At 43.5% G+C, this 20993-nt stretch overlaps 1 protein-coding gene across 2 annotated transcripts in view; it reads right to left on the minus strand.

The window, feature by feature from the left end:
* znf131 (zinc finger protein 131) overlaps window positions 1-19110 on the minus strand; it is a 34097-nt gene extending 14987 nt beyond the window's left edge. The window contains exons 1-3 of one of the 2 annotated variants that reach the window (XM_072593546.1): window positions 19031-19110; window positions 15105-15240; window positions 10014-10115 (exon numbers count right to left, since the gene is read on the minus strand). In XM_072593546.1, coding sequence (XP_072449647.1) covers window positions 10014-10115; window positions 15105-15231 — 229 coding nt within the window. In that variant the 5' untranslated portion in view covers window positions 15232-15240; window positions 19031-19110. Of the gene's footprint in view, window positions 1-10013; window positions 10116-15104; window positions 15241-18975 lie in introns of both variants that reach the window. The other variant, XM_072593537.1, reaches the window with a different exon arrangement.
* Between the last annotated feature and the right edge of the window lie 1883 nt (window positions 19111-20993).

The following is a 20993-nucleotide window of genomic DNA, read 5'->3' on the forward strand; positions in this document are numbered from 1 at the left end:
AGGGCTGTGTGATTTGATTGGCTAAAAGGGAGTCTGCTAAATTTGAATCGGAGTTAAACTGAACCTTGTAAATTATTGGTTACAACTTGCACAAGCAAGAGATATTAAAACAGTTGAAAATTTAAAAAACAAATTCAAAACCAATTAAATAAGGATAGAGGGTAGCGGGTAGACCCCATTATCATTCCCAGTGACCATGTGTGTAGTAAACATTGCTTGCTGGAAGAACTCCAGCTCAGAGTCAAACATTGCAATTTTTTTGGGGGGGGGAGAGGAGGAGAAGAGTAGTTAACTGAACGCTGTGTTTCAGGAGACAGGCACACCCCTACACTAACTCAAATTCAGCCAGTGATCAGGGATATGAGGGTATGGCTGTGAGTGAGGCAGGTAGAGGGATCCAGGAAGTAAAGTTGCAGGAGCCTCAGCCCCAATCCTTGTCCAGCAGGTTCAAGAGCTATGCTCCCTGTGTGGACAGGAATAGGAACTGCAGGGAGGATGAAACAACTGACAACAGCACCTTGGTGCAGGGAGCCAGTCAAGTGGAGGGAGAGAAGAGAAATGTTGTTGTAATCAGGGATAATATAGTTAGAGGCATAGAAACTGGGACCGGGTTCGACAAACCTGAAGGTTGTGCTGCCTGCCTGGTGCTCAGGTTTGGGATATCTCACCTGGGTTGCAGAGGAACTTGGTTTGGGAGGGTAAAGATCCAGTGGTTGTGGTCCATATAGGTACCAGTGATGTAAATAAAACTCGGGCAGAGGTTCTGCTAAAGGAGTATGAACAGCTCGGAGCTAAATTACAAAGCAGAACCAAAAAGATAATAACTACTGGATTACTACCTGAGCCACAAACTAATTGGCACAGGGTTAATAAGATTAAGCGTTCCTCAAAGATTAGTGTGGGAGAAATGGGTTTGAATTCATGGGACATTAGCACCAGTACTGGGGAAGAAGGGACCTGGTCCAGTTGGATGGTCTTCATCTGAACCATGCTGGGACCAGAGTCCTAGCGAATCACATAGCTCGGGGTGTAGACAGAGCTTTAAACTAAATGGGAGGGGCCGTGTTCAGTTGAAGGGGAAATTAGAAAACCCAAATTAAAGGAGGAGGTAAGAGTGCAGAACTCAGGAGAAGTTATTAAAGTCTCCAGCACAGACACAAATAGGACAGAATGTTTGGAAAGGTTTAGCACTTCAAGCACAATGAATGACAATGAGAAGAGGGATGGTTAATACAGGACTGAAGGTGTTATATCTGAATGCATGCAGTATAATGAATAAGGTAAATTAGTTTGTGGCACAGATCGAAATTGGCAGGTATGACGTGATGGACATCACGGAGACGAGACTGCAGGGGGGTCAGGATTGGGAGTTGAATATTCAGGGACATACATCCTATCGAAAAGATAAGCAGATGGGCAGAGGAGGTGGGGGTTGCCTTATTAGTAAGAAATGAAATTAAGTCAATAGTAAGAAACAAAATAGGGTCAGATGGAGTTGAATCTGTGTGGGTTGAACTGAGGAACCGCAACGGTAAAAAAATCATAGTCGGAATTATATACAGGCCTCCAAACAATAGTCAGGAGCTGGGGCACAAAATATACCAGGAGAATGGGGTTGAGAAACCTATCAGCTATGTTCAAATGGCAAAACAGACTTGATGGGCTGAATGGCCTAATTTCTGCTCCTATGTATTACGGTCTTACAGATGTGATCAGATAGAACATAGAACAATACAGCACAGGCCCTTCAGCCACGATGTTGCGCTGGACATGATGACAAATTAAACTGATCCCTTCTGCCTGTCCTTGGTCCACATCCCTACATTCCTTGCACATTCGTATGCTCACCTAAAAGTTCCCTAAATGCCTTATTGTATCAGCCTCCACCACCATCCCTGGCAGCACATTCCACCTATGCATCTCATAATTTTATAAACTTCTATCAAGTCTCCCCTCAGCCTTCGCCACTTCAGAGAAAACAACCTGAGGTTTTCTAGCCTCTCCTTGTATTTCATACCCTCTAATCTAGGCAGCATCCTGGTAAACCTCTTCTGCATCCTCTTCAAAGCCTCTACATCCTTCAAGGTGGCGACCAGAATTGAATGCAATACTCAAAGCGTGGCCTAACCAAAGTTTTATAAAGCTGTAACATGACATCCTGACACTTGTAGTCAATTCCCTGACGAATAAAGGCAAGTGTGCCATATGTCTTCTTTGCCACACTATCTACTTGCTTGAATTCCAAGATCCTTCAGTACATCAATGCTATTCAGAATCCTACCATTAACTCTGCACTTTTCCTTCACATTTGATCTCCCAAAGTGCATCACCTCACACGTCCCTGGATTAATCTCCATCTGCCATTTCTCTGCCCATATCTTCAACTCATAGGACTTGCGTGTAATTGGTTGGGTCAACACTTACGATCTATTGCTAATTGTCCTTGGAAAAAGTGTTAGTAAGCTGCCTTCCTGAACCGTTGCAGTCCTTGTCTAGATAGGCTCCACAAAGCCGTGAGGGTGGGAGCCCAAGAATTTTGATCCGGCAACACTGAAGGAACAGCGTTATATTTCCAAGTCTGAATGGGGAGTGGCTTGGAGGAAAACCTGCAGGTAATGGTGTTCTAAATATCTGCTGCTCTTGCCCTTCTAGAAGGAAGTGGTTGTGGGCTTGGCAAGAGCTGTGTGAGGATGTTTGATGAATTTCTGCAGTATATGTTGTACACTGCACACAATGCTGCTACTCAGCATCTTTAGTGGAGGGAATGCATGTTTGTGGATATGGTGTCACTCATGCGGTCCAATTTGTCCTTGATGGAGTCAAACTGCTTGACTTAACCAGCTCATATCAGCACGGAGGATCAGTTGATCATAAGACGCGACAGATCGTTGATGAAGGGATTAAATAAGTGGTACTGAATGGCTGTTCCTCGAATCAAATTTACAACCTGAACAACAACTTTCATTACATGAGAAAATGTCCAATACTTGCTGCTGAAATACAGTGATAATTGACAAAAGAGAGGAAATCAGGATCATTTTGCAAAATTCAACGAAGCTCAAATTTGGGCCAAGCATGGCTGATGCACTATCAGTTGTGATGTAAACCAACTTCTCAAGCATTTCTGAAGAAGCTGGGGCCTGTTCAAGAGGGTCGGTCTTCATCCAGTGATGGGACAAATATTCTTGTGGGTGATTTGGCTAGCGCTATTGGGTGGGTTTTAAACTAGTTTGGCAGGGGGATGAGAACCTAAGGGGAGGTTCTGAGTTAGCCAGAGTGAGTGAAGGCTTAAGGAAGAAGAGAATCAAAATACTAAATAAAAAGCAAGAAGTAGCTGAGCAGTGTAGCACTAAGATAAGAGGAAACCATGTAGTTACAGAAAAAGAGAGAATGTTTAAAAACAATTCTTCTGGTAGAGGTGTTAAAATTCAAAAAGGTACAAAAATTATCATAAGGGCACGTTACATGAATGCTGGTAGTATTTGAAACTTGGTAAATGAATTCACGGCACAAAACATCATCAATGGGTACAATTTGGTGGTCATTACAGAAACATGGTGGCAGGGTAGTCATGATTGGGAGTTAAATATCTAGGAGTATCAAACTATTCCGAAGGACAGACAAGAAAGAAAGGGAGGTGATGTAGCTTCAATATGTAAGGATGACATCAGGGCAGTAGTGAGAAATGATATAGGTTCAATGGAGAAAAATGTTGAATCAATGTAGGTGAAAATTAGAAATGGGGGTAAAAAAGTCACTTATAGGCCTAGTCTGTAGGCCACCAAATAAGAACCAAAAATAATAAACCAAAAATTAACCATGCATGCAAAAATGGGACAGCATTATCATAGGGGATTTTAATTTACATGTTGATTGATCAAACCAAGTTGGTCAAGGCAGTCTTGAGGAAAAGTTCACAGAATGTATCCACGATAGTTTCCTCAAACAGTATATAATGAAATTTATGAGGGAGCAAGCTATCCTAGATCTGGTCCTGTAAAATGAGACAAGAATAATTTGTGATCTCATAGTTAGGGGTCCTCTCAGAAGGAATAATCAAAGAATGGTTGAATTTAAAATGTAGATGGAAGGTGAGACTGTAAAATCCAATACTAGTGTCTTGTGCTTAAACATAGGAGACCATGATGGGATGAAGGAGGAATTGGCTCCGGTCAACTGGGGGCAAAGACTATCTGGTGGGACAGCTGAGAAACAGTGGAGGACGTGCAAAGCAATTTTCACAGTGCTCAGCAAAAGTATATACCATGATAAGAAAGGATTGTAGGAGAAAGGATAATCAGCCATGGATAATTAAGGAAATAAAGGAGGGTATCAAATTGAAAGCTAATGAATACAAAGTGGCAAAGATTGGTGGGAAATTGGAGGATTGGGAAAGCTTTAAAGGTCAGTAGAAAGCCATGAGAAAAGCTACAAAGAAAGGTAAGACACATTATGAGAGTAAATTAGCTCAGAATATAAAAAATAGATAGCAAACGTTTCTACAAATAGATAAAATGAAAAAGAATGGCCAGAGTAAACAATGGTCCTTTAGAGGATGAGAAGGGGGTTTTAATAATGGAAAATGAGAAAATGGCTAACGAACAGGTATTTTGTGTCAGACTTGTCACAAAGCTGGTTTCTGTTTTCTAAAAGCAGTTCCTTTTATCAAGGATACTATACCCTTGGTTTTTTTTCCAGAGGGGTAATAAACCAGATTAGACTGGTTTGGTACACCAAATAAAGAGTATTGGGAGGTCTTTTTTGTTTGTATGTAAAACAGATGAGACTTCAGGCCAAAGTGGTCACATTTTAGAAGTGATCTCTTTAATGAAAGAAGAGTGGTCAGCTCTCTAGCTGAGCAGTTTAGCTCAGCCCAGAACTAGCTGGGAGTTCAACAGTGAGCTGTATGAAAACAAACTCTCTCTCTCACTGCCCTTCTAACTTAATCTGTAAGCATCTGTCCCATTTTTTAACTGTGTTTCAAGAGAATTTGCTTATTGGGAGTGTTGTGTCTATGCAGAACAGCATAGTTAAGTCTAGTTTGGATAGACTGAGTTCTGTTGGGGTTCTTTATTCTGTTCTTTGTGCTTCATTGTGTAATTTTGTGAATAAATTTTTGTCTCGCTAACTTAATCCAGGTAATTTTCACTGTACACTTACCAAAACAAATTGCAACGTTATGGTCTGGGCTGCCTGCTTAAGAATGTTTTGAATGGTCTGGCCTAGTCCATAACAGTATTCACAGTGGAAGACACAAAAAACACGCAAGCATAAGTGGGCAAGCTAATGGGGCTAAAGGTACTAAAAGAGATGTGAGGGAATAGAAAATTCACCAAATTTTGCTGGACTCTGTGGCAATTCTGGCAGATTGGAAAACAGCAAAAGAGACACCACTGTTTAAAAAATTAGGTAGACAATTAGCCCATTAGCTTAATTTCTGTAATGGGGAAAATGCTTTAACCTATCATCAATCATCAAGGAAAAAGTAGCAAGATATCTAGATAGAGCTTGTCCCATTGGGCAGATGCAGCATGGGTTCATGAAAGGCAGGTCATGTTTGAATAATTATTTGGGTTCTTTGAGGACATTACCAGAGCGAGGATAATGGGGACACTAGTGTATTTGGATTTCCAGAAGGCACTCGACAAGGCAGTAACAGAAAAGGTTACTGCACAAGATAAAGGTGCATGATGTCATAAGTAATGTATTAGCACCAATACAGGATTGGTAAACAAACAGAAAGCAAAGAGTGGGGAATAATTTGGTGTTTTTCTGATTGAAGATCAGTGGCTAGTGGTGTGCCTCAGGGTTCAATGTTGGGACTGCAATTGTTTACAATTTAAATAGATGATTTGGAGTGGAGAACCAAGTGTACTGAAAAGGTTCAAAGGTTCAAAGTGGTGAGCAAAGTGTGCGGAGGACACTGAAAGTCTGCAGAGGGACACAGATAGGTTAAGTGAGTGGGCAAGGGTCTGGCAAATGGAGTACAATATTGGCAACTGCGAGATCATCCATTGGTAGGAATAACAACAAAATGGGCTATTATTTAAATGGTGCAAAATTGCACCGAGGTGTCCTCGTGCATGAACGACAAAACGTTGGCTTGCAGGTGCAGGAGGTAATAAAGAAGGCAAATGGAATATTGTCATACATTGCTAGATGGATGGAGTCTAAAAACAGGGGGTCATGCTGTAGCTGTATATGATGCTGGTGAGGCCACACTTGGAGTACTATGTCACAAAAGCTAGTCCTTTTTTTTCTATAAGCTGTTCCTTGGCTCAAGCATACTCTGTCCTTGACATTTTTTTCAGAGGGGTAATAAACTAGGCCGAGCTGCAGTCAGTCTGGTTTGGTACAGAGATGGAAACAATTTTGAGGTGAAGCTAGAACTGGAGGTCAGAGCCTCAAAGTAAGGGGGAAGCAGATTTAGGACTGAGTTGAGGAGAATCACTTCTCCCAACGGGTTATGAATATATGGAATTCCCTGCCCAGTGAAGCAGTTGAGGATAACTCGTTATATGTAAACAGATGAGACTTCAGGCCAAAGTGGTCATGTTTTAGAAGTGACCTGTACAATGAAAGGGAAATGGTAAGCTTTCTCGCGGAGTGGTTTCATACAGTCCTGAGGTGGTGAGGAGTTCAATAGGGAGCTGTGTGGAAACTCTCTCTCTCTTTCTTCCCTTCAACTTCAACCTGCAAGCAGGAGTTTTATTTATACATGGTTTTAAAGGGAGTTTGCTTATTAGGACTGTCATGTATATTCGGAACAACATACTTAAATCTAGTTTGGATAGACTGAGTTCTGTAGGCATTCTTTGTTTTGTTCTTTGTGTTTCATGGTGTACTTCTGTGAATAAAAATTTTGGTCTGTTTTAAAATCTAGTAGTCAACCTAGCTACCTTACTCCAGGTAATTTTCAATGTACACTGACTGAAACAAATTGCAAAGTTATGGTCTGGCTGCCTGCTTAAGAATGTTTTGAGTGGTCTGGCCTAGTCCATAACAACTGTGAACAGTTTTGGTCTCCTTACTTGATAAAGGGTTTACTAGCACTAGAGGGTGTGCACAGGAGCAGCACTAGATTGATTCCAGAGTTGAGAGGGTTGGCATATGAAGAGAAATGGAGTAGACTGGGGCAATAGTCATTAAATTTAGAAGAATGATGTGGGATCTTGTAGAAACAAAATTATGAAGGGAACAGATAAGAGCGAAGCTGGGAGGTTGTTCTGGCAGGTTGTTCTAGAACTGGAGGGCACAGCATCAATATAAGGGGGAAGCAGATTTTGGACCGGGTAGAGGAGAAACACTTCTCCCAACGGGTTATGAATGTATGGAATTCCCTGCCCAGTGAAGCAGTTGAGGATAACTCGTTAAAATGTTCTTAAGGCCAAGATAGAGTGATTTTTGAGCAGTAAAGAAACTAAGGATTATGACGAGTGGGTGGATAAATGGAACTGAGTCCACAAAAAGATCAACCATGATCTTGTTGAATGGTGGAGCACGCTTGTGGGGGCAGTTGGCCTACACCTGCTGCTATTTCTTACATTGTTATATCTTTTTAATTTGTTGTGGATATCTTCACCTCTTGTTCTCTCTCCAAGGGACAGTAGGGAAAAATGATCTGCTTTAGTTACATTTTTGAAAACCATGCACACGAAACAACAGCAGAGCAGTGTCATCATGTTAATGGGTTCATCAAACTGTCGTGAGAAGTGTTCACTTCTTCAGGTCCTGAAACGTATATCCAAAGATTCCACTTGTCTTGATACTCTGGAAGCACCAAGTCATATGCTCTGCCCAACCGTTAATCCTCCTTCTTTGTTCTTCAAGTCTGAGTCAGCAGCCAGTCATTACTTCATTAATTTTGCCCCCGACAATAATTTCTTATGTTTTGCCAGAAGATCGATTGGCCAATTGCAAACTATGATTTGGAGATCATGAGATAGTGTCCCCATTAAACACACATTCAATAGAATCAGTTGCTGTGTATTTGTGGGAAGCATGAATTATTATTGATCTTATTCTGCATTGACTGAGTATTGTTTGACTATAAGCAGAACTTTGACCAGCATATTCACAAATGGGGAACTGACACTGCTAATTCTGTGTAGTTGCAAATATTGACATGAATTCAAGACACCGGCACTGGAGAGAGACACACAATGGGCAGCACCTGACTGGCAATTAGGAGCTCAAGGCTGTTGTTAGTTAAGTTGCTCCTAGGCCACCACCTCTGTTGCCTATGAATTGCAGAGAGAAGTTGTACAAATAGCACCTCTAGTACTACAGAGATCCTCACTCACGTAGTCACTATCTCCAAGGTGAGCACCTTTAACATTCCCTCCTTATGCCCCTGGCACCAAAGCACACAAACTTCAACTCATGCCAAACACCTCAACGCTCCTCTCCTCAACTTGAATTCAGGTCATGCCCCAAGACCTCAGCTGCATGTCTAACTCTCTCATCCCCCACAGTGAAATGTCCTCATGATGTTCGTTATTAACACGAGTACACAAATACTGCACTATTTCAGGCCACTTACTGCATTCTAAGCACATCCCCACCTCCAACTTTGTCTAACCCAAATAACACATCTTGCTGTTTTATCTCCCATGCGTTTATTCAAATTACCCTGAAATGAAACTGTGTGATTCACCTCAACTATTTCGTGTGGTAGCAGATTCCATATTCTAACCACTCTTTGAAAGATGAATTTCTTGTTGAAATTATTCATAACTCTGCTATTTTTAGGACTCCTAGATTAAGATACCACCACAACTAGGAACATTCTTTCTTTATCTAGCCTATCAGGGACCTGTTTTATTTAGAATGCAAAATGAGTAAACAAATTCTGGACTGATCAAGGAACACTGCATCAGGAAATGGGGGGAGGCTGTTGACAGCAACCCCCTACAAACCTCACCCCACACCTCCGAGTCACCACTTGCTTCCCTCTTCTGTGCTCAGCAGGCTATCATGGAAGCAGTGACTGTGCTGGTACGGCACTACCATCTAAGACCATAAGATGGAGCTGCAAATGTAGGCCATTCAGCCCAATAACTCTGCTCCAGCATTCAATGAGATCATGGTTCATTTGATAGTCCTATCCTGTTTTTTCCCCAGAAACATTGACTCCTTTACTGATTAAAAATCTGTCCAAGTCTTGAATATATTTCACAACACATCTTCAGTCAGAGTCATAGAACTGTACAGCACAGAAACAGTCCAACTTATCCATGCTGATCAGATATCCTAAATTGATCTAGTCCCATTTGCCACCATTTGGTCCATATTCCTCTAGTTTCTTCCTGTTCATGACCCAACCAGATGTCTTCTCAATGTTGCAATTGTACCAGTTTGTACTATTTCCTCTGACAGCTCATTCCATACACACGCCACCCTCTGCATGAAAAAGTTGCCCCTTAGTTCCCTTTGAAATCTGTCCCCTCTCATCTTAAACCTCCACCCTCTAGTTTTAGACTTCCCTATGTTGGGAAAATGTCCTTCACTATTCACTCTGTCCATGCCCTTCATGATATTATCAGCCTCTATAAGGTCACCCCTTTACCTCTGACACTCCAGGAAAAATAACCACAACTTATTTAGCCTCTCCCTTCAGCTCAAACCCTTCAATCCCAGCAAAATCTTTGTAAATCTTATCTGACCCTTTCAATTTTAACAACATCCTTTCTAAAGCAGGGAGACCAGAATTGAAAGCAGTATTCCAAAAGTGGCCGAACCAATGTCCTGTACAGCATCCCAATTCCAATAGACATTGCACTGACCAATAAAGGCAAGTGTTCCAAATACCTTCTTCGCTACCTGTCTGCCTGTGAATCTACATGGTATAAAATTACTCCAGTTAAGCTAGGATACAAAAACTCTGAAGTTATTCAAGACGACTTTGAACTGGTAGACCCTGTTGGATTCATGGATATCCAAGCAGGGAGGTAATATGAAAGACCAAGTCAGCTGATCTCTGTGAAGCAGTTGTTGTAGCTATGAAAACTCACCTTCAATCTCAACCAAGGGCTCCTCCCTGAAATCCTGGAAAAATCGACAGAAGAACTGGCTACAGGCAGCAAGGACAGCTTTGTGGGCCTTGAAATGGTGGCCTGCAAACAGAAAGGACAGAAATAAATCATTTTATTCTATAAAGCAAAACTGTTTCCTGGATATTCTCTGCCAAGGCGTCCTCAGACGTCCCTAATAAACAAGTGACTCGTTAGGCAATGCTGGTGAGAGTAGTGCTGTTCATACTATGTTACTGTGGTTCAGCTGGAGCACTTGAAATCAAGTGGTTATTTTAACCTTAAGCACTCCAGAGATATCAGTACAATATCCAAATAGCATTTCATTTCTGAGGGAAGTTCTTTCTTGTGCGCCAGCAAACATTTATCTTTCAACCAATTTCATGGAAACAAAACATCACATTCAGCTGTCAAAAGTGCAGCAGAAAACCTTTTCAGACTTTACCAAAATTCTACAGTTGTAGTCCCTGCATCCAGATAGAAGTACCAAATGTAAGAATTGCCAACATCACACTGCTGTTTGTGGGATCTTTTGAACATATTTTTGCCACAAGAATCGGGGCTGGGTCGACTCCTTTTCATCATTTATATAAATGATTTGGATGTGAACAGAGGAGGTATAGTTCGTAAGTTCATAGATTGCATGACTTCAAAATTGGAGGTGTAGTGGACAGCAAAGAAGCTTACCTCAGATTACAACAGGGTCTTGATCAGGTGGGCTAATGGATTGAGAGGTGGCAGATGGAGTTTAATTTAGATATGCTTTTGGTATGCTTTCTTTTATTAGTCAGAGTATTGAGTACAGGAGTTTGGAGGTCATGTTGTGACTGTACAGAACATTGGTTAGACCACTTTGGAATATTGTGTGCAATTCTGGTCTCTGTCCTGTAGGAAGATGTTATGAAACTTGAAAGGGTTCAGAAAAGATTTACAAGGATGTTGCCAGGGTTGGAGGATCTGAGCTAGAGGGAGAGGCCGAATAGACTGAAGTTGTTTCCTCTGGAATTTCAGAAGCTGAGGGGTGACCTTGTAGAGGCTGACCAGATCATGAGGGGCATGGATATGGTAAACAGGCAAGTTCCTTTCCCTAGGGTGAGACATCCAGAACTAGAGAGCATACGTTTAGGGTGAGTGGGGAAAGATTTAAAAGAGTGTTAAGGGACAACTTTTTCAGACAGAAGGTGGTGCATGTATGGCACGAGCTGCCAGAGGAAGTGGTGGAGGCTGGTACAATTACAACATTTAAAAGGCATCTGGGTGGTTACATGAATAGGAAGGGTTTGGAGGGATATGGACCATATACTGGCAAATGGGACGAGATTAATTTAGTATATTTGTTGGCTTGGACGAGTTGGACCGAAAGGTTTGTTTCTGGGCTGTACACCTCTATGTCTCTATCTAAGAACATTAGAAGCAGAAGCAAGCCACTCAGCCCCCTGAGCCTGCCAGAAAGATCATAGTTGATCTGATTATTCCATATTAATTTTGAACTTGTGACATATGAGGTTGTGTGTGTATGTCTGAAGGGAATTAATGACTGACATGCAAGCACTTTTGCACCATGGTTATTTATTTAAAAAGGTTTCAGAAGCGCTGGCCTAGTGATATTATCACTGGGTTATTGATCCAGAAACTCGGCTAATGGTCTGGAAATCTGGCATTTGTAATTCAATAAAAATATCTGGAATTAAGAATCTTCTTGTAATGTCAATTGCCTGAAAAACTCATCTTGTTCACAAATATCCTTCAGGAGAAGGAAATCTACCATTCTCACCTGGTCTGACCTACATGTGACTCCAGATTCACAGCAAAATGGTTGATTCTTTGAAACAGTGGAAAACCACTCAATTATATCAATCGCCACAAAGTCTCAACAAAGAAATGAAACCAGACAGACTACCTGATATAAAGGCACCGGAAATGACAAGAGAAAAAATAGCCTTGTCAAACCTGCAAAGTCCTAATCACTAACAGCTGAAGGCTCATGCCAAAGTTGAGAAGGTTCTGTCTCACAGACTAGTCAAGCCCTGACTACAAGTCACTCCACCTTTAGAGAACCATGCACCTCAACTCCAAGGTCCCTCTGTTCCACTACACTCCTTAAGGCCCGACCTCTCACCATGAAACTCCTACCTTGATTTGACTTTCCAAAATACAACACCGCCCATTTATCCGTATTAAACTCCATTTGCCATTTCTCAGGCCACTTCCCCAGCTGATCAAGGTCCTGCTGCAATTTCTGATAACCTTCCTCACTGTTCACTATACTGCCTTTTTTAGTGCCATCTGCAAACTTACTAATCATGCCTTGTACATTCTCATCTAAATCATTGATATTGATAACAAACAGCAACGGGCCCAGCACCGACCCCGATGCACTTCACTAGTCACAGGCCTCCAATCCGACAAGCATCCTTCCACTATTACACTCTGCTTCCTACCATCAAGCCAATTGTGTGTCCAATTTGCAGCTCCCTGGATTCCATGCAATCTAACCTTCCAGTGCAGCCCACCATGAGAATCTTATCGAAGACCTTACTCTATATAGACTACCTCTACTGCCCTGCCTTCCTCGTCACTTCAAAGACCTCTAACAAATTTGTGACGTGTGATCTCCCATCCACAAAGCTGTGCTGACTGCTCCTAATCAAACCCTGTTTTTTCAAATGCATCTCAAATCTTATCACTCAGAATCTTCTCAAGTAACTTACCTGCTACAGATGTTAGGCTTACTGGTATACAGTTCCCAGGTTTTTCTTTGCAGTCTGTCTTGAATAAGGGCACAACATTTAATGCTACCCTCCAGTCTTCTGGGACCTCACCCGTGGCTAATGATGATACAGAAATATCAGCCAGGGCCCCCACAATTTCTTTTCTAGCCTCTTGCAGTATCTGGTCAGGACCGGGAGATTTATTCACCTTCATACATTCTAATGCGTCCAACACCTCCTCTACTGACTGTCCTCAAGATATCACAACTAACTTCCTTAAGTTCCCAAGTCTTCATGTCTTTCTCCATGGTAAACGCAGAGAAATATTCATTGAGGACCTCACCCATCTCCTGCAGTTCTACACATCCGTGTTCACTTTGGTCCTTGAGGGGTCCTATTCTATCTCTCTAGTTATTCTTTTTCTTTTAATATACTTAAAGCAGCTCTTTGGATTCATCTTAATCTTCTCAGCCGAGGCTATCTTGTGTCCCCTTTTTGCCCTCCTGACTTGCATCTTCAGTAAACTCTTGAATTCCCTCCTTGCCTCCAGAAATTCCCTTGATCCCAGCTGCCTGCCTAAGCCACGCCTCCTTTTTTCTGGTCAAAGTCTCAATATCTCTTGTATTCCAGGGTTCCCTATTCCTGTCAACCTTGCCCTTCTCCCCCGCAGAAAAACCTAGACCTTGAACTCTGGCTAGCTAATTTTTAAATGTTTCCCACTTGCTAGAGGTCCCTTTGCCTGTAAACAAACTACTCCAATAAACCCCTGCAAGCTCCTGTCTAATTCCATGAAACTCGCCATGAAAATTCGCCTTGCCCCAATTTAGAACTTGAACATGAGAACCGTTTTTTATCTTCGCCATAACTATTTAAAAATAATAAATTATGGTCACTGGTCCCAAAGTGCTTCCCCACTGTCACCTCAGTCACCTGTCCTGCCCTATTTCCCAAAAGTAAGTCGAGTTTTGCCCCTTCCCAAGTAGGACACTATATATTGCTTGAGGAAACTTTACTGAACGCACCTCAACTCTACCCATCTAAGTCCTTAATGCTTCGACAGTCGCAGTCTAATGTTAAGAAAATTAAAATCCCCTGCTATAACAACCATATTGCTCCTGCAAGTCTCCCTGCATATTTGTTCCTTTAATCCCCATTGACTATTTGGAGGTCTCTAGTACAATGCCAATAATGTCACCATCCTCTTCTTAGTTCTTAGTCCCACCCACAAAGCCTCATTGGAGGATTCTTCAGTTATTTCGTCTCTGACTACTACTGTGATACTCACCTTAATCAAAAATGCAACTCCCCCTCCCCTCATTCCACTACCTCTGTCCCACCTGCACACTGGCATATTAAGTTGCCAGTCCTGTCCCTCCCTTAACTATGTTTTTGTAATGGCTATAATATCCCAGTCCCATGTACCTATCCACACCCTGAGTTTATCATCCTTACCTGTCAGCCCCCTTGCATTGAAATAGATGCAATTTAATCCAACAGGCATTCCTTGTTCCCTGTTGTGTTCCAGCCTGACCTGTCTCTTCACTTTACTATTTCTGATTACTGTAGCTCCTTCCAGCCTCACACTTGCCTCCCTACTGTTAAGGATCCCGCATCCCTGCCAATCCAGTTGTAGCACGAGCAAACCTAGCTGCCAAGATATTGGACACCCTCCAGTTCAGATAGAACCCGTCCACCTTGAATAGGTCACTTCTGCCCCAGAGGTTTCAGATTTCAGATGACTTCACTTTATGAAGGAGCGTTGCTCCAAAAGCTTGTGATTTCAAATAAACCTGCTGGACTATAATATGGGGTCATATAATTTTTGACTTTATCCACCCTGGTAAAACACTGGCACCTCCACATCATAGCAAATAAATCGATAGTCCTCCATGCTGAACAACACTTGGAGGAAGCACTGAGGGTGGCAAGGGTGCAAAATGTTCTCTGGGTGGGGGATGAGAGAGTCTGGACTATTTAAGACCACTTTCATTGGAGTTTAGAAGAACAAGGGGGAACCTCACATAAACCCATAAAATTCAAACAGGACTGCAGTAAATACAGGAAAGATGCTCCCAAAGACTGAGGGGTTCAAAACAAGGGGTCACAACGAAAAGGATACCAGTATAGCATTTAGGACTTTCAATTACTTAAATTCTCTTCCTCTACTTAGTGACCTTGCTACTAACGGAGGCAAGTCCTTAATTATCTTTACTTTTTAAACAATCTTCTTAAAAATCAAATAAGTTAGATCCAACTTGTACATCCTGAGGAAGGTAACATAGCCCCTAACCTTCCCGACCTAAATAACACCGTTCTCCAAGAAATCTAATACGTGTACCCAGATTGAGAACCAGATACTGACCATCCACAATGAGAGTGATGTCGGTAAATTGTTCCTGCTGACGCTGTTCATTGAGTCTGTCCAGTACCACCTTGTAGTGACTTGGTACTTCATGAACATGGTCCACCAACACTTCCTCCGCCTCCATTTCAGAAAACTGCAAAACAAAGCACAACTTGACACCAATGTTCAAACTTTCTTCTCATTTATCGTTTTTCTTGGAAATGAATGCCACTGACCAGTATTATTGTTAGCTTGCTCAGCTAACAGAGACCAGTTAAGATTCAACAATATTGCAGAGTGCCTGGAATCCCAACTAAGCCACACCAGGAAAGATAGCAAATTTCATTTCCCAAAGGATATTTGGGAACTAGGTGTCTTTTACAACAATCGATGACAGTTTCATGGTATCCATTACTGACATTAACTTTATTAATTTTAAATTCCATATTTATTAACTGAATTGGTTAGCACTGCAGCCTCACAGCGTCAGGTTTGATTCCTGCCTTGGGCAACTGTCTGTGTGGAGTTTGCACATTCTCCCCGTGTCTGCGTGGGTTTCCTCTGGGTGCTCCGGTTTCCTGCCACAGTTCAAAGATGTGCAGATCAGGTGCACTGGCCATGCTAAATTGCCCATAGTGTTAAGTGCATTAGTCAGGGGTAAATATAGGGTAGGGGAATGGGTCTGGGTGGGTTATTCTTCAGAGGGTCAGTGTGGACTTGTTGGGCCAGAGGGCCTGTTTCCATACTGTAGGATACTGTAAATTAGAATAGACTGGATTACATCTAATCTAGTAGGCAAAAGTGAGGCCTGCAGATGCTAGAAACCAGAATTTAGATCAGTGTGGTGCTGGAAAAGCACAGCAGATCAAGCAGCATCCAAGGAGCAGGAAAATCGACGTTTCGGGCAAAAGCCCTTCATCAGGAATGGAAGCAGGGAGCCACCAGGGTAGAGAGATTAATGTGGGTGGGGGGGCTGGGAAGAAGGTAGCAAAGTGTACAATAGGTGAATGGGGTGAGGATGGAGGTGATAAGTCAGAGAGGAGGGTGGGGGAAGGTAGCAAAGAGTACAATAAGTGAATGGGGGTGGGATGGAGATAACAGGTCAGAGGGGAGGGTGGAAAGGATAGGTGGAAAAGAAGATTAGAAGGTAGGACAGGTCATGAGGACAGTGCTGAGCTGGAAGGTTGGAACTGGGGTAAGGTGGGGGGAAGGGAAATAAGGAAACTGGGGAAATAAGGAAACATTGATACCCTGGGGTTGAAATGTTCCGAGGTGGAAGATGAGGCGTTCTTCCCCCAGGTGTCAGGTGGTGAGGGAGTGACGGTGGTGGAGGCCCAGGATCTGCACATCCTCGGCAGAGTGAGAGGGGGAGTTGAAATATTGGGCCACGGGGCAGTGGGGTAGATTGGTGCGGGTGTCTCGGAGATGTTCCCTGAAGCGCTCTGCGAGGAGGCGTCCAGTCTCCCCAATGTAGAGGGGACCGCATTGGGAGCAACGGATACAATAAATGACATTGGTGGATGTGCAGGTGAAGCTTTGATGGATGTGGAAGGCTCCTTTGGGGCCTTGGATGGAGGTGAGGGAGGAGGTGTGGGTGCAGGTTTTGCAATTCCTGCAGTGGCAGGTGTGGGTGCCAGGGTAGGAGGGTGGTTTGTTGGTGGGGGGGGGTGCAGCGTGAACCTGACCAGGTAGTTACGGAAGCGGTAGATCCGGAAAGAAAACAGTTTCTGGTGGTTTTGAATCTGTAGTCTGTACTGGTTGTCCTGTTCAGTTCCAAACTGTGCTGGGTTGAACGTAGTCCAGAATCCATGTGGGATCAGTTGGTTTCGGAGACAGGCACTGAGGAAGCAAATGTGGCTCTGGTAGCAGCCTGACCTGCTTTGTTTTTCCAGCACCACTCTGATCTAAACTCTTACATCTAATCCAATCTATTCTAAGTTAAATTTAAACATCTGCCATGGTGGGATTTGAATGTGTATACCCTGCATCGAGTCATAGAGATGTACAGATGATGCAGTCCAACTCAGTCATGCCAACCAGATCTCCTAAATTAATCTACTCCCATTTACCAGCATATCGCTCTAAATCCTTCCTATTCATATAGGTACAATGTTATAATTGTCCAACTCCACGAGCACCAGAGGTCATTTGAGCTTCTCTTACTTATGGACTCGACTTTTCTAGTGCGCGGTTTGCTGGTCTCCATATTTTTACTTCTGCAAACTACAGACTATCCAAAACTCTGCTACACATGTTCTCACTCATATTAAGCCATTTATATTTACAATTTTCTCACTAATCTGCATTCAATCCTAATTAAACAACAAGTAAGATTTAAAATTTTTCAATCTTGTTTTTCAAATTCCGCTATAGCCACATCCCTTTCAGCACCTGTTGTACATGCCTCCAAGGTATCTGGATTTTTAAGAATGTCTAATTTTACTGACTTCGTTAACAGAGACTATCCCTTCAGCTTTCATGGTCCTAAGCTTTGGAATTTCTCCTCTGTCTTCCTTCTTCCTTTCTTCAGGACACTTCTAATAAAGCTTTTGGCCAGAAATTCTAACAACTCTTTCAATTTCATTTGATAAATGCTCCTGTGAAGGGCCTTGGGACTTCAGCACTATATTAAAACACTTGATAAATGCAAATCATTATTGTTATGGTTCTTCTAGCAATCATTTGAAACTTGTGTCATCTGGTTGGCGAATCTATATTTCTATCATATTGTGATTGCTACCCCCAGAGGATCCTTATCTACACAAATTCTTATTATTCCTTTGTCATTACACATTATTATATCTAAAATAACATTTCCTGGATAGGCTTTGCAACATACTAGGAACCAATCCGACGCATTCAACAATTCACCTTCCTGTTATCCTTGTAGAGAGACCATCTGATTTGTCCAGTAAATGTGCAGATTAAAATAACACACATTTGTGGTGCCTTTCATAGTTGCCTCCATTATTTCTTTAACGCTTTACTCATATTTTAATATTCCATGAATACTTTGCCCTTCAGTGACGCAACTCTTCCAGAGCCAATGGTGACTATTTTCCTTACTGTTCCTTATTTAGGATGCCAATTTAAGACTGAAATGAGGATGAATTTATTCTCTCAGTCAATTGACCGTCTTTGGAATTCCTTGCCACAGAAAACTGTAGGGGCACAGTACTTGATTACACTTAAGGTTGCAAATAGGTAGGTCTTGCTCAGAGGAATCATGGGGATAGGGAAAAGGTAGCTAAATGAAGATTAGGAATGTCAAAACAGCTATGACCCTATCGAATAGCAGACTAGATTAGACGGGCTGATTGGCCTATTCCTACTCCTATTTTTTGTAATAATGTTCACAATAATAGCCAGTGCAGACAGGTTGAGCAGAATGGCCTCCGCTGCATTGCAAAGGTTCTTCATCCAAAATGATTTGCACTCCACTGCAATGCAGCCAACTCACCATCTGGGGGACCACAACCTCCAGCTCAATCAATGCAAAGGGAGAGCGTGAAGCGGCGAACGTCAATCAAAAGCACGCTGACCAATCGGAGGCCGGTCATCCGGCTGGTTTCCGGCCGATGGGCGGATCGACAGTCACCAACCGGAAGGCCTACTCCCAAGGCTTCAACAGGGATCGGTAACACGCCGGCGCGCGCCCGCGCGAACGAACGCGACCGTTAAAGGGCGGTCGGGTGCGAGGTCCGAGGCGGAGCCGGTGTGAACGGGCGGGTGGTGGTGGAGGAGGGGAGCGGCTTTGCCGGGGGGGGGGGGGGGGGGGGTGCGGTTTATTCCTCCGCCCCGAACGAAGGCGACCGCGGCGGTGTACAGCCGTTACGTCATCAAATCGCGCATTTGTCAGGCAAACGCCTCGCTTTTTCCTTTCCCTCACCCGCCGGCCTCGGTGCCCCGTCGCCCGGAGCTCGCACTCGCAGCCGCAGTCGTACCGAGCCCGCGCTCTCCGCGTCCTGCTCCGGCCGCCGCCAGCTCCGCCACCGCGACGCTGGAGTGGCCTCGCATTCCCGGCGTCCACCGCGGGATGACCTTTCACCCTGCCCTCGGGCGGGAGAGGAGAGGAGAGGGAGGAGGAAACGCGACTGGTTACCAGGGAAACGGGGCCTACCTCGCACAGAGACAACCAGCAGAAAGTGAGGGCTTGCAGGTGCTGGGGATCAGGGCTGAAAAATGTGTTGCTGGAAATACACAGCTGGTCAGGCAGCATCAAAGGAGCAGGAGGGGCCACATTTCGAACATAAGCTGTTCATCAGCAATGGATTCTGGATTAGTGGTGCTGGAAAAGCACCGCACTCAGGCAGCATCCAAGAAGCTGGAATATCTCGGATGCTGCCTGATCTTCTGTGCTCTTCCAGCACCACTCATCCAGAATCTGGTTTCCAGCACCTGCAGTCATTGTTTTTACCTCGTTCGTCAGCAATGATATGTGCTTTTCCAGCACCGCACACTTTGACTCTCGATCGATCAGTCTGTCAGCTCGTAGAATCCCTCCAGTGTGGAAGCAGGCCAATCGGTCCATCGAGTTCACACTGACCCTCTGAAGAGCAACCCACACCCCAATCCTGTCCCTGCTACTCTGCCTTCCCAATGGCTCATTCGCCTAACCTGCACAACTTTGGACTGAGAGAGAAAACCCGCAGGAAACCCACACCTTCACGGGGAGAATGTTCACACAACAAAGGACACAAATTAGCTGGAGCAATGTAACCATCCTAACTCAGTCAAAACAAAGACACGATGGAGAATTCCTTAAAGCCTGGTAACACCAACCAGAAGTCAGTCAATAGACACATTGAACTGAACCCTATATAGAAACCACTCAGACAGAGTACCAACAAACAGAAACACATAAATACCAGGCAGGACAGCCCACCAACACCTCGTCAAAGACAAACTGATGATGTCACCTCATGAGGCAACGAAAAACACACCAGCTCAATGAAAGAGTCCATGACTTAAATAGTTGAAGTCAACTAGGAGAAAGGGGGGACTGCAGATGAGATCAGAGTCAAGAGCTTGGTGCTGGAAAAGCACAGCAGGTCAGGCAGCATCCGAAGAGTAGGAAAATTGACCTTTTGGGCATAAGCCTTTCATCAGGTGTCTCTGTTTTGGCCGCACTAGGATTGTTACACCGTCCCAGTTGAATTTGTGTCCTTTGTTGTCTGAACATTGTGTGGGTATCCTCCAGGTGCTCCAGTTTTCTCTCTCAGTCCAAAGTTGTGCAGGTTAGGTGAATGAGCCATGGGATATGCAGGGTAGCTGGGATAGGATTGGGGAGGTGAGTTGTTCTTTGGAGGGTCAGTGTGGACTCAATGGACCAAATGGCCTGCTTCCACACAGGAGGGATTCTAAGAACTGACATATTGATCCATCCAGTGTCAAAAAGTGTGGTGCTGGAAAAGCACATATCATTGCTGATGAAGAACTTATGCTGGACCCAAAAAAAATAAATTACAGCTATACATAGTATAACCATGTGCCAGAAAAACAAGAAGATAAACATCACAATCTCTCTCCAATGGCTCTCTGCAGCAGACCAAAACAGGGGGTCTCCATGTGATCTGACTGATGGCGGCCACCAAGCACTGCCCTGGGCTGCTGGTCGCTGGTGTCCTCTCTCCGGAGGACTGGGCTGGGTGTCCAAGGCTGAGAGAAGGGAGGAAAACAGGGAGAAAAGAATGAGTGGTGAGAGCAGATAAGCTGTGGCTGGTACATCTTGCTCCACTGCCATCTTACCAGGCATTTTCATTATATGAGCATTAATTTTATTGATTACTACAGTATCTTTGTCACTAAACCCATTGATACTTTGTCCTACAGTGTTGCAGTTGTCCGACAAGTTACTCCCACAAATGCCTTGATATTTCTGATCTCCACACAAACTGATTAAATACC

This window comes from Chiloscyllium punctatum, chromosome 2 (genome assembly GCF_047496795.1).
Source record: "Chiloscyllium punctatum isolate Juve2018m chromosome 2, sChiPun1.3, whole genome shotgun sequence".
Lineage (NCBI taxonomy): Eukaryota > Metazoa > Chordata > Chondrichthyes > Orectolobiformes > Hemiscylliidae > Chiloscyllium > Chiloscyllium punctatum.